Source organism: Lepidochelys kempii, chromosome 13, assembly GCF_965140285.1.
Source record: "Lepidochelys kempii isolate rLepKem1 chromosome 13, rLepKem1.hap1, whole genome shotgun sequence".
Classification (NCBI taxonomy): domain Eukaryota; kingdom Metazoa; phylum Chordata; order Testudines; family Cheloniidae; genus Lepidochelys; species Lepidochelys kempii.
Genome location: NC_136392.1, coordinates 35081307 through 35094001, shown reverse-complemented (window position 1 = coordinate 35094001; position 12695 = coordinate 35081307). Strand labels below are relative to the sequence as shown.

At 62.9% G+C, this 12695-nt stretch overlaps 2 protein-coding genes across 4 annotated transcripts in view; one reads left to right on the top strand and one right to left on the bottom strand.

The window, feature by feature from the left end:
- Positions 1 to 10339, bottom strand: part of KLHL33 (kelch like family member 33) — a 16759-nt gene extending 6420 nt beyond the window's left edge. For 2 of the 3 annotated variants that reach the window (XM_078848214.1, XM_078848215.1), the window contains exons 1-2: positions 10242 to 10339; positions 5932 to 7753 (exon numbers count right to left, since the gene is read on the bottom strand). The gene's annotated coding sequence lies outside the window, so the exon portion shown is untranslated. The remainder of the gene's footprint in view (positions 1 to 5931; positions 7754 to 10241) is intronic. The other variant, XM_073308530.2, reaches the window with a different exon arrangement.
- LOC140896618 (solute carrier family 12 member 3-like) overlaps positions 1 to 12500 on the top strand; it is a 23191-nt gene extending 10691 nt beyond the window's left edge. The window contains exons 2-27 of the mRNA XM_073308535.2: positions 374 to 681; positions 894 to 1025; positions 1229 to 1304; positions 1519 to 1614; positions 2368 to 2507; positions 3968 to 4078; positions 4221 to 4332; positions 4416 to 4546; positions 4633 to 4717; positions 4894 to 5054; positions 5318 to 5425; positions 5840 to 5963; positions 6074 to 6175; positions 7094 to 7249; positions 7348 to 7447; positions 7661 to 7772; positions 7867 to 7995; positions 8841 to 8947; positions 9129 to 9211; positions 9441 to 9512; positions 9743 to 9847; positions 10219 to 10330; positions 10674 to 10760; positions 11157 to 11292; positions 11448 to 11515; positions 11882 to 12500. Of these exons, the coding sequence (XP_073164636.2) occupies positions 391 to 681; positions 894 to 1025; positions 1229 to 1304; positions 1519 to 1614; positions 2368 to 2507; positions 3968 to 4078; positions 4221 to 4332; positions 4416 to 4546; positions 4633 to 4717; positions 4894 to 5054; positions 5318 to 5425; positions 5840 to 5963; positions 6074 to 6175; positions 7094 to 7249; positions 7348 to 7447; positions 7661 to 7772; positions 7867 to 7995; positions 8841 to 8947; positions 9129 to 9211; positions 9441 to 9512; positions 9743 to 9847; positions 10219 to 10330; positions 10674 to 10760; positions 11157 to 11292; positions 11448 to 11515; positions 11882 to 12023 (3078 nt within the window). The 5' untranslated portion in view covers positions 374 to 390 and the 3' untranslated portion in view covers positions 12024 to 12500. The remainder of the gene's footprint in view (positions 1 to 373; positions 682 to 893; positions 1026 to 1228; positions 1305 to 1518; positions 1615 to 2367; positions 2508 to 3967; positions 4079 to 4220; positions 4333 to 4415; positions 4547 to 4632; positions 4718 to 4893; positions 5055 to 5317; positions 5426 to 5839; positions 5964 to 6073; positions 6176 to 7093; positions 7250 to 7347; positions 7448 to 7660; positions 7773 to 7866; positions 7996 to 8840; positions 8948 to 9128; positions 9212 to 9440; positions 9513 to 9742; positions 9848 to 10218; positions 10331 to 10673; positions 10761 to 11156; positions 11293 to 11447; positions 11516 to 11881) is intronic.
- Positions 12501 to 12695: the final 195 nt, after the last annotated feature.

Genomic DNA, 12695 nt, shown 5'->3' with positions numbered 1-12695 from the left:
CCTGGCTCTCAACCCCCCAGCCCCCAGCTCTGGGAGGGAAGTGGGGTCTAGTGGTTAGAGCGAGGCGGTGGTGGGGGATTGGGAGCCAGGACTCCTGGGTTCTCTCCTTGCTCTGGTAGGGGAGTGGAGTCTAGTGGTTAGAGTAGGGGGGGGGGAAGGAGCTGAGAGCCAGGACTCCTGTGTTCTGTCCCCAGTTTCACAATCTTTAAAATGAAAAGAACAACTCAGAGAGAGAGAGAGAGTGTGTGTGTGTGCGCGTGTGTGTGTGACCCTGCTGCCCCCTGCTGGTGGGGACGGGGCCTGCTCAGTGGGTGGGGTGGGGTGAGTTTGACCCTTTTCTGCCCAGAGTACTGGATTCCCCCATTACCCCCAGGTCGACCCGGCACCCCCATGGACTCCCCAGCCTACAAGACGGTTCTGGCCTTGGGTCGGTTCAAGGTGCGGAAGCTCCAGACGGGCCCTGCCCCGGACAAAGGCAAGGAGGGGGCAAGCTCCCCGCCGTGCCCCTCAGACCCGTCCATGGAGGGCTCTGGCCAGGCGAATGAGGGTGGGTCCCTCTCGGCCCCCCCGGACTACGCAACCATGATGGACGTCAGCCCCTGCTATGAGTTCTACGCCCAGTCAGCCCCACCTGGGCGGGCCCGCAAGAGTCGCCCCTCGCTGGAGGTGCTGCGCAATGTGGTGAGAACTAAGGGGCACTGTGTGGAGTGGGGAGAGGGAAGCCCACTGGGGGATGCCATGCTGCAGGGAGTGGGGGGCTCAGCAGGGGCTGCAGGGCACGGGGGACTCAGCAGCGGCTGCTGTGCAGCAGGGAGCAGGGGGCTCGGCCAGGGGCGCTGTGCTGCAGGGGGCTCAGAAGGGGGCGCTCTAACGCTGTTTCCCCATCCACACAGGAGGATGGGCCCGGGTTCCCTGGCGCTCCTGACCCCGGCGAATCCAGGGCTAAGGAGGGGGATGAGGAGGATCCAGATGCAGCAAGCCCTGAAGCGGAACCAGTCCGGTTCGGCTGGGTGACTGGCGTGATGGTAAACTGCGACCCCTCGGCTCTGGGAGGGGGGTAAAGTCTAGTGGGTCAGCAGGGGGACAGGCTGGGAACTAGGACTCCTGGGTTCTCTCCCCAGCTCGGGGAGGGAAGCAGGGTCCAGTGGGTCCGTGGGGGGGGGGGGGCAGGCTGGGAGCCAGGACTCCTGGGTTCCACATCTCACCTGCCTCCCTTTTCTCTCCCCAGATCCGGTGCATGCTCAACATCTGGGGCGTGATCCTATATCTCCGGCTGCCTTGGATCACGGCCCAGGCTGGGATAGGTAATGGGGGGACGGGGGTGCCCCACAGCTAGGCCCTTCCAACACCACCAGCTGCTTGTGGGTAGGAGCAAGAAGCTGGCTGGGAGCTTGTGGTGGGTTCTTGGTGTTCCCCGATGGGAGCAGGAGGGTGCCCAGCATGGGGGAGGGTAAAGTGGGGGGCAGGGGGTGGGTCCAGCGCGCAGACCCCCATTCACCATCTTCCCCTCCCCACCAGGGCTGACATGGCTCATCATCCTCATGTCGGCTGTGGTCACCACGATCACCGGCCTGTCCATTTCCGCCATCTCCACCAACGGCAAGGTGAAGGCAGGTGAGAGCCGGGGCCAGGCCCCACGTCCCGGGGGCGCTGTGGGGCTAGGGAGGCGGGTTCAAACCGGGGCTGCCACACAAGCAGGGCTTGGCCGTGGAAGCCAGAGAAGCGCTCCCCTTTGGCAGAAGTAGGCGGGCTGTTATCTCAACCTGGCCAGGGGGAAGATACAGACAACCCCCCCCCCACACACACACACAGTGCTACAGAACGAGACCCAAGTGCAGAAACACACAGGTGTGTGGACACAAAACTAGCCCCAGGCCCACACAGTTAGACTGAACCACGGCCATATGCTGCTAGAGTCAGGGAATCAGACACACAGCAGCGGACACACCTGCTGGTATGTACACAATGCTCCACACAGCTCAGCGTTACACAGGAAATTCTACATCCCGGAGTCGCAAAATCACAGATAGACAACTACACGCACAAAATCACACACACACTTAGCTACACATATGGACAGTTATACATGCAAAACTTCACACACACACAGTTACATCCTTAAAATTATACACTGGTTGCGCGCACACACCCACTCAGTGCAGGGCTCGTCCCCTCCAGAAGGGGGTGTGGGAACACACACACAAGGGCTCATCCCCAACGTCAGGGGGCAGCAGGGACACACACACACATGTACAGATGCGCACACACTCTCCCCAGGCTCTCCCAACAGTCCTGCCTGTTCCCAAGCCCCTAGAGTCCCGACTCCCCAGCTGACCCCGGGCTGTTCCTCTGTCTGTCTGGGCACAGGGGGCACCTACTTCTTGATCTCACGCAGCCTGGGCCCCGAGCTGGGCGGATCCATCGGGCTGCTCTTCTCCTTCGCCAATGCTGTGGCTGTGGCTATGCATGTGGTGGGCTTCGCCGAGACTGTGCGTGACCTACTGCTGGTAGGTGGGGCCTGGCCTTGAACAATAACCCTTACCCAGTGGTGGGCAAACTTTTTGGCCCGAGGGCCACGTCTGGGTGTGGAAATTGTCTGGTGGGCCATGAATGCTCATGAAATTGGGGGTTAGGGTGCAGGCTCTGGGGTGGGGCCAGAAATGAGGAGTTCAGTGTGTGGGAGGGGGCTCTGGGCTGGGGCAGGGTTGTGGGTGGTGGGGTGAGGGCTTGGTGGTGTGGGCTCTGGGGTGCAGGAGGGTGGGACCAAGGGATTTGGAGGGTAGGAGGGGGATCAGGGCTGGGGCAGGGGGTTGGGGTGGGGGGAGGTGGCTCGGGGTGCAGGCTCCGGGCAGTGCTTACCTCAAGCAGTTCCCAGAATCAGCAGCATGTCCCCCTTCTGGCTCCTAAGTGGAGGTGCAGCCAGGCAACTCTGAGCATTGCCCCATCCGTAGATGCCACCCCTGCAGCTCCCATTGGTTGTGGTTGCTGGCCAACGGGAGCTGTGGGGGCGGTGCTTGGGGTGGGGGCAGTGTGCAGAGCCCCCTTGCTGCCCCTATGCTTAGGAGACGGAGGAGGGATATGCTGTTGCTTCTGGGAGCCATAGCATGCGTGGAGCGGGGCAAGCCCCCGACCCCACTCCCCGACAGGAGCTCAAGGGCCAGATTAAAACATCTGAAGGGGAAGATTTGGCCCCTGGGCCGTAGTTTGCCCACCCCTGCCCTAACCCCTTAACCCTAAACCGAATGCTAACCCTAACCCCAAACCCTTAACCCCTAACTCTAACCCACAACCCTAAGTCTAACCCTGACCCTAACCCTGAACGCTAACCCTAAACCCTAACCCTAACCCCGAACACTAACCCTAACCCCTAAACCTGAACATTAACTCTAACCCCTAACCCTAAACCTTCAACCTGAATGCTAACCTTAACCCCTAACCCTAAACTCTAATCCTAACCCACCCATACACCTAGATCTAACCTTAGAGCTAAGTCTACACCAAATCCTAAATCCTAACCCTCGATCTAACCCCTGCCCTAACCCTAGAACTACTAACCTAACCCTTGACCTCAATCCCAACTCTAACCTTAATCCTAGCTTTAGCCCCATCCCTACCCCACCCCTCCATACCAGTCTGCCACACACCTGCACAAGTCCCTTTCCCAGCTCTACTGCCCCTCACCCTGCCACCCCCAAACCCACCTGTCTTCTGCGAGAAGGGTGACCTTATCTACAGCATGCACTACGAGCTGCTGGTACGTGGGCCCCATTGAGCCCCCAGCCCTGCCCCACCCAACCCCCGGGGTCCACAATCTGCTGTTGGTCTCTGTCTGCTCTCCCGCACCCCACGCTGGGCCCAGCTGTCCCACTTCCCATACTTGGGCCCCTCCACTCCTTTCTCTGACTCCCTGCCCTGCCCTTTCCCCTCCTGGCCCCCACAAACTCGTCTCCATATACCTGCCCCCCAGGAGTTCGATGCGGTGATGACAGACCCCGTGAACGACATCCGGATCGTGGGCGTCATCACGGTGACAGTGTTGTTGGGCATCGCGCTGGCTGGCATGGAGTGGGAAGCCAAGGTACTGGGGGAGGGGCTGGGAGCCAGGACTCCTGGGTTCCATCCCCAGCTCTGAGGGGAGTGGGGTCTAGTGGGTTAGAGCGGGGGAGGGGCTGAGAGCCAGGACCCCTGGGTTCTCAGCCCTTCTCCCTGCCCTCTTGCAGGCCCAGGTTGTCTTTTTCTTCGTCATCATGGTCTCCTTCATCAACTACTTCGTGGGAACCCTGATTCCAGCCACGGAGGAGAAGATGTCCAAAGGCTACTTCAGTTACCGAGGTAGGGCTGGTGGAACTACCCACCACTGGAGGCCCTCTTGGGCAGCACAGCCCCTCTTAACCTTGCCCTCTCCCTTCCCACAGGGGACATCTTCCTGGAGAACATCGGGCCGGAGTGGCGGGGCGAATCAGGCAACTTCTTTGGCATGTTCTCCATCTTCTTCCCCTCAGCCACTGGTATCCTGGCTGGTGCCAACATCTCAGGCGACCTCAAGGTGAGCTTCTGGCCCCCCAGGCCCAACAGCTCCACCAGGGCCCCCCAGAGTTACCACAATAACCATCCCATTATCCTCATTTGTAGGACCCCGCGGTAGCTATCCCCAAGGGCACCCTGCTGGCCATCTTCTGGACCACGCTCTCCTACCTGGCCATCTCAGCTACCATAGGTAACGGGGCAGGGAATTTGGGGCAGGGCTCTCTAGGGGGTGCCATGCTGCAGGGAGTGGACAGGGGCTCTACATCCTGGGGGAGGTCACTGTGGCGGTACTTGGTTGCCAGGGGAGTTGCTGGGGGGGACACTAGGTCCTGGGGAGGTGGTCATTCATTTGCCTCATCCCCACAGGGTCGTGCATGGTGCGTGATGCGTCCGGGAGTCTGAACGACACGCTGGGCTCCCCCAACGCCACGGATGGCTGCCTGGGCCTCGGGTGTGGCTACGGCTGGAACTTCACCGAGTGCGCCCAGGCCGGCACCTGCGAGTACGGCCTGGCCAACAACTATCAGGTAGCGGGGAGGAGCCAGCACTGAGGGGGTGGGACTGAGGGAGGAGCCAGCACTGACAGGGAGGGACTGGGAGAGGAGCCAGTATTGAGTGGGTGGGACTGGAGGAAGAGCCAGCACTGAGGGGGTGGGACTGGGGGAGGAGCCAACACCGATGGGGATGGGGAGCATTTGGAGCATGGGATGGGAGCTATGGGTGATGGGAGAGGCAAGCCGGGGATGTCTCTTTCTGATTCCCCCCATCCTGGGGTCTGTCTCCCTCCCAGACCATGAGCATGGTGTCCGGCTTCAGTCCCCTCATCACGGCTGGGATCTTCGCTGCCACCCTCTCCTCTGCCCTGGCCTGCCTGGTCTCAGCCCCCAAGGTCTTCCAGGTGAGTCTGGGTGTCAGGGGAGGGGGCCCGACAACAGAACACCCCAGCTACAGCCTCAGTAACTGCAGCACCCCAACTGACACCCAAACATACCCCTTCCATCCGTACCACACCCGCAACAGTGGCCCACCCAACACCACCCTCAATGACGTGCTCTGCAATGCTCCAAAATCACTGCCAGAGATACCCATACTTCTGAAAACCCCACCACCTTCAGTGACACACCCAAACCCCAAGAGCGCCCCCACTATCCCTCCAAACAACTCTTTAGTCCTCACCTCTTATTCAGATCATCGCAGCCCAAATTCATCCCAACCCAGCCTCCCACTTCCCACCCTGGCCCTGTGCCCGTTCTGTGACCCGTAGCTCTGCTCCCACTGAACGCCCCGCCTTGCCTGTGCCTGTCCCCCGCAGTGCCTGTGCCAAGATAAGCTGTACCCCGTCATCGGCTTTTTCGCCAAGGGTTACGGCAAGAACAACGAGCCGCTCCGGGGCTACATGCTCACCTTTGTCCTGGCCATCGCCTTCATACTCATTGGTGAGTGGGGTCACTCTCCCCCCTGGGCCAAGTGGAAGGGGACCATCTCCTCCCTGCTGTGGGATGGGAATGCACCCCCATATTGACCCATCTCTCCATTGCACCCACAGCTGAGCTCAACACCATCGCCCCCATCATCTCCAACTTCTTCCTTTGCTCCTATGCCCTCATCAACTTCAGCTGCTTCCATGCCACAGTCACCAGCTCCCCAGGTACAGCAGGAGCCCCAGCAGCTGTAGGGGCAGGGGCACAGAGGGCTTGGGTGAGGTGTTCAGCTGAGGTTTGTCACGTCTGGCACCAGGGATCAACCCAAGCTCAGGCTGGCTGTCTGGCATGGGAATTCTTGAGCAGAGTAGGAGGGAGCAGGTTGAGTTGGATCAGATAGGTTGTTTGTGTTGAATTGGGAGGGTCGGTAGAGTGAGGTTGGATTGGATGGGTTATGTGTTGATTGGTGTTGAGTTGAAAGGGATATGCTTATTGACGTAGGGTAGAGATTGAGTAGGGCAGAGTGGGTTGAGTTGGAGCTGGGTAGGGGAGAGCTGAGATTGGTTCTAAGGGTTGGTGTGAGAAGGGCAGAGTTCGGTTTGAAGGGTTGGGCTGAGTAGCGTAGAGGTGTGTAGGAGTTGGAAGGATTGAGCTGGGTTGAGTTGGAGGAGTTGCGCAGGAAGGAGAGTTGAGTTAGAGATGGGTAGAATACAGTTGGACTGAGTTGGAAGGGTGTTGGGTTGAGCAGAGAGTTGGAGGGCTGCATAGGGCCGAGCAGGTTGGGTTGGAGGAGTTGGGCAGCGTTGGGTTGGGTTGGAGGAGCTGGGCAGGGTAGGGTTGAGTTAGGCTGAAGGAGCCGGGTGGCATAGGGTCGAGTTGGAGGAGCTGGGCAGTGTAGGGTTGAGTTGGGTTGGAGGAGCCAGGCGGTGGAGGGTTGAGTTGAGTTGAGTTGCAGGAGCCAGGCGGTGTAGGGCCGAGTTGAGTTGAGTTGCAGGAGCCAGGCGGTGTAGGGCCGAGTGGTTTGAGCTGGACATGCTGAGCTGGGCAGGGTGGTTACTGTTGCCCTGACCATGTGGGGAGCTAGGCTGGGTTGGGGGGTCTGACATGTGGGGCTGGGCACAGCCTTTCACTCTCCCTCCCCCCAGGCTGGCGACCCTCTTTCCGCTACTTCAGCAAGTGGAGCGCCCTTTTTGGGGCCGTGGTCTCCGTGGTCATCATGTTCCTGCTGACCTGGTGGGCGGCCCTCATCGTAGTGGGCATTATCCTGGTCAGCTTGGCCTACGTCAGCTACAAGAAGCCAGGTAAGAGAGGCACTGGGGTGGTGGAAGGGGACAGGAAGACCTGGGTGTCAGCCAGACCGAACAAGCTTTCCTCTGCATCCTCTTGCTCCTCCCCACAGACGTCAACTGGGGCTCCTCCATGCAGGCCGGAACCTACAGCATGGCCTTGTCCTACTCCGTCAGCCTCACTCAAGTGGAGGAGCACGTCAAGAACTTCCGGTAGGCCTGGATGGCTGAAAGCTGGGGGGCTGGGAGCCAGGAATCCTCGGTTCCATGCCTGGCTCTGGGAGCAGATTGGGGTCTAATGGTTAGAACAGGTGGTGCTAGGCTCTATAACAAATTCTGAGAATAATTCTTGGGCATTTCGGGCAGCAGTCTCTCTGTGGGGAGAGTGTCCCTCTCTGGAGTGTCCCAACTCTCCCTCTCTTCCAGCCCTCAGTGCCTGGTGCTCACGGGTCCCCCCAGCTTCCGGCCAGCTCTGGTGGATTTTGTCAGTGCCTTCACCAAGGGGGTCAGCCTCATGATCTGTGGGAACGTGGCTGGGGTGAGTATGGGGATGCTGGGGTGAGGGGGGGCCTCAAGGAGGGGAGTTGCAGGCCCAGGATCCTGCCCCCTAACCCTCCCCTTGCCTCTCCCAGCCACAGGACACCCCGGGGGACAGCGACTCAGAGGAGCACGTCGAATGGCTGAACAGGCGCAAGGTGCGATCCTTCTACACCCTCATCACCGCCCCGGACCTGCGCAGAGGAGCCCACAGCCTCATGCAGGTGTGTGTGCGTCTCCCAGTGCCCCCTGCTGGAGGGGCTGAGCCCTGCTGTGTGTGTGCGTGTCTCCCAGTGCCCCCTACTGGAGGGGCTGAGCCCTGCTCTGTGTGTGCGTGTCTCCCAGTGCCCCCTGCTGGAGGGGCTGAGCCCTGCTGTGTGTGTGTGTGTGTGTGTCCCTGCGCCCCCTGCTGGAGGGGCTGAGCCCTGCTGTGTGTGTGCGTGTGTCCCTGCGCCCCCTGCTGGAGGGGCTGAGCCCTGCTGTGTGTGTGCGTGTCTCCCAGTGCCCCCTGCTGGAGGGGCTGAGCCCTGCTGTGTGTGTGCGTGTCTCCCAGTGCCCCCTGCTGGAGGGGCTGAGCCCTGCTGTGTGTGTGCGTGTCTCCCAGTGCCCCCTGCTGGAGGGGCTGAGCCCTGCTGTGTGTGTGCGTGTCTCCCAGTGCCCCCTGCTGGAGGGGCTGAGCCCTGCTGTGTGTGTGCGTGTCTCCCAGTGCCCCCTGCTGGAGGGGCTGAGCCCTGCTGTGTGTGTGCGTCTCCCAGTGCCCCCTGCTGGAGGGGCTGAGCCCTGCTGTGTGTGTGCGTCTCCCAGTGCCCCCTGCTGGAGGGGCTGAGCCCTGCTGTGTGTGTGTGTGTGTGTCTCTCCCAGTGCCCCCTGCTGGAGGGGACAGGCCCTGCTCTGTGCGCTGCCCCCTGCTGGAGGGGACAGGCCCTGCTCTGTGCGCTGCCCCCTGCTGGAGCAGATGAACGCTGTGGTGTGCATGCACCACACTGCCTCGTAGCGAGTGCAGCCTGCCCTGCTGCACTGTGTGTCATCCCCCCAGCACTGCACCAGGCTCACCTGTGATTTTCCCCAGGTGTCCGGGCTGGGGCGTCTCAAACCCAACACGGTCGTGCTGGGCTACAAGCAGAATTGGCAGACGGACTCGCCCCACAACCTGGAGAACTATGTGGCCACCATCCAGTAAGGGGGCTGGGCTGGGGGGTAGCAGTGGAGTGGGGGGCTGGGGTGGCTGCCTCAGAGTGGGACTCCCTGTGGGGGCAACAACCCCTTTCTGGCACCTCCCAGGTAGTAGCAGGGCTGAAGGCCCTTGAGGGGCCTGGGACCCCCAGCTACACCTCCTGACCCCACTCTGTGCCCACAGTGATGCATTCGACGGCCAGGCCGGGGTGTGTGTGCTGAGGATGAAGGATGGGCTGGATGTGTCACAGACAGTGCGGGCCTATGGTGAGTATCGGGGGTGGGCTGGGGGAGGGCAGATGGACACAGACCCATGGATATGCCTGGGCAGGGCCCTGCCAGTAGGGGGCGGCAGTAACCTCCACCAGCACACTCTGCCTGCCCTGTTCCCCTGGGGGGGGGCTGTGCGGCCGGGGGCAGGGGAGGGCCGGCTATGCTGCCGGGGGGGCTGGGGACCGTGTGGCTCTCCTCAGCTGTCTAACCTCCTTCTCCCCAGTGAACCCCGCATTTGAGGACCCCGAGGCAGCGCTGCAGCGGGAGAAGCAGAGACAGGAGTTGGGCAATGCAGGTGAGGGGGGCAGTAGGTGGGGAGGCAATGGAGGGGGACAGGGATGAGGGGCAGAGGCGGCTGTGTAGGGGAGCAGGAACTGAAGCAGCTGGGGGCAGGGCAGTGAGGGGGGGGGGCTGTGGGTAGCAGCCAGGGGCACTGGGCCCACGCCAGGCCAGGCGAGGCCCTGGGGCACCATCCTGACCCGAGCCTGTGGGTCGCCCTGCCCCACCTGCCCCATGTGCCTACAGGCAGCAGCGTGAAGGTGCTGGGTGCGGACGAGCTCACTGAGACCCACTTCCAGGCCCAGCAGAAGAAGAGATGTGTGGATGTCTACTGGCTCTTTGACGATGGGGGTGCGTGCCCCCCGCAGCTCCCCTACCAACCCCCCAACCTCCTCCCTCCCCCAAACCCCCCAGCCCCCTCCCCTGGCAGCCCCCCTGCCCCCACCCCCTCTGCCAGCCCCCCAACCCCCTCCCTCCATCGGACCCCCACCCCTGCCAGCCCCGTCCCCTTGTCAAGCCCCTTCTTCTGTCAGCCCTCTCTCCTACAGCCCCCCTCCCCTGCCATCTTTCCACCCCCCCAGACCCCTAGCCTCTAACAGCCCCCGCCCATCCCTTGAAAGCCCCCCATCACTTCTTCAGCCCTCTCACCTCCTGGCAGCCCCCAGGCCCCAAGAGCCTGCCTTCACCCCTGGCCGGCTGCCCCTGACGCTGTCTCCCCCCAGGGCTCACCCTGCTGGTCCCCTACCTGCTGAGCCGCCGCAAACGCTGGAGCCGCTGCCGGGTCCGGGTCTTCGTCAGCGGCCACCTGGGCAGCGCCGAGCAGCAGCGCCAGGAGTAAGGGAACCTGCCTCGGCCCCGCGGGCCCCCCGAATTCCTGCCCCCCGCATTCTCCTCTCCCCCGGGTCCCCTGAATTCCCACCCCTCGCATTCCCTCCCCCCCGTGGCCCCCCTCCCGCAGGCCCCCTGAATTCCCACCCCTCGCATTCCCTCCCCCCCGTGGCCCCCCTCCCGCAGGCCCCCTGAATTCCCACCCCTCGCATTCCCTCCCCCCCGTGGCCCCCCGAATTCCCACCTCCGACATTGGCTACCCGCATTTCCCCCGCTCCTCCCTCTCCTGGGAGCCCCTGCATTCCCCTCCCCCCGCCCACAGGCCCATCGCTCCCCCTCTGCCTCACAGGATCCAGCTGCTGCTCAGCAAGTTCCGCCTGGGTTTCAGTGAGGTGCTGGTGCTGCCCCACGTGGCCTGGCAGCCGGAGGAGAGCAGGTGAGTCCCCCCACCGCGATTCCCCACCCCCCACTTCTCGGGGGGGGGCACCTCAGGCCTGCCCCCATTCCCTGGGCTCCCCACTGCCTGGGGGGCCGGGGAAAGGCACCAGGCTTGCTCCCAGGGCCTAAGAGAACCCCTGAAATGCACTCCACCTCCCTGGCACCACCCCCAGTGAAGGATCCCTACAGCTCTCTGGGCGAGGAGAATAGAACCCAGGAATCCTGGCTCCCACCCCCCCTGCTCTAACCCACTAGACCCCAGTCCCCTCCCAGAGCCAGGAGGAGAACCCAAGAGTCCTGGCTCCCAGTCCCCACTCCCTACCCCAGAGAAGGCAGCCTCTGCCCAGCCCTCCAGGTGGGTCCAGCTGTCCCCAGCCCTGTGCTTTGCCCCCAGCCTGAAGGAGTTTGAGGACCTGGTGGCCCCATTCCGGCTCAATGAAGGGCAGCGCAGCCCCGAGGCAATGGAGGCCCTGCGGAGGGAGATGCCCTGGAAGGTGTCCGACGAGGATCTGCGGGTCTACAGAAAAAAGGTGAGACCGGATGCCTGGGTTCTAGCCTAGCTCTGGGAGGGAAATGGGGTCCAGTTGTTGGAGTGGGGATGGGTTGGGAGCCAGGACTCCCAGGTTCTGGCCTGGCTCAGGGGAGGCTGGGCACACCGCCACCCCCTCTCACTCTCCCCCCACAGTCGGAGCAGCAGGTCCGGCTCCACGAAATCCTGCAGGAGAATTCCCGGAACGCCGCCCTGATCGTCATGTGAGTGTTGGCTCCATCCCCATGTGGGACAGCGCCCAGTCGGTCTGCGTGATCCTGGCCCTGTCTCAGTGCAGAACCGGGGATGGGGGAGAGGCCCCCTGCAGGCAGCGGGTCATGGGGGTTAGTGGGTAGACCAGACGGCTAGTGGGGGAGCCGGCCTGCGTGCGCCAGGGCAGCAGAAGGAACAGACCATAGGGGAAGGGCTGTGCCCTGGGTTCCCTGGCTGGGGGGAGGGGAGGGGATGGGATGTGATGTGATCATTGCCCTGGGGGATTGCCCTATGGTCCTGCCTTGGGGGTGGGGGAATGGGAGCCCTCAGGGTTGTCCCCGTGCCCCCCCGTCACTGACCCCCATGCCTCCTTGCAGGAGCCTGCCTGTGGTGCGCAAGGGGGCCTGTCCCAGTGCCCTCTACATGGCCTGGCTGGAGACCCTGTCCCGGGATCTGCGCCCGCCCCTTGTCTTCATCCGGGGAAACCAGCAAGATGCCCTGACCTTCTACTGCCAGTAGGGGGCGTCATGGGCTGAGCCCAAGGGAGTAGCTGGGAAACCTGGGTTCTCTCCCCAGCAGTGGAGCAGCAGCCCCGGCCCTGCCCTGCTAGACGGACCATGCCCCGCGGTGCCAGTTGGGAGTGTGGCCCTGCTCCGGGCCAGTGCTGCCATCTCTGCATGCTCAACTGTCCCCTCCGACATTGCCACAGGGACTCAGACGCCTGGGTCCCATGCACAACCTGGGGTGGAGCCTGCTGTGCTCTGCCCCTGCCCGGGGGCGACCCCCACCGCGCCGCACTGTAAATATTAAATATTGTTATTTACACAACACCTGACACCCCGTCAATTGACACCCATCCCCCGCACCAGCCCTGCCGATGCTCTTCACTCCTGCTCTGCCCAACCCGCAGTCTCTTGCTACCCCAGCCCTGCCCCCACCCCCCCCCCGCTCTGCTGGTGCCTGAGTCCTGACCTGCAGCCCATGCTAACCGAGCCCCGCCCCCGCCCCAGCTCTGCCGGTGCCCCTCACTCCCAACCTGCAGTCCCTTGCTACCCAGCCCTGTCCCGCCTCCCCAGCTCTGCAGGTGCCCCTCACTCCTGACCTGCAGCCCCTGGCCCCCCCACCCCCCGCTCTGCCAGCGCCCCTCACTCCCAACCCGCAGCCCCTGCTAGCCCAGCTCCCCGCAGCTCT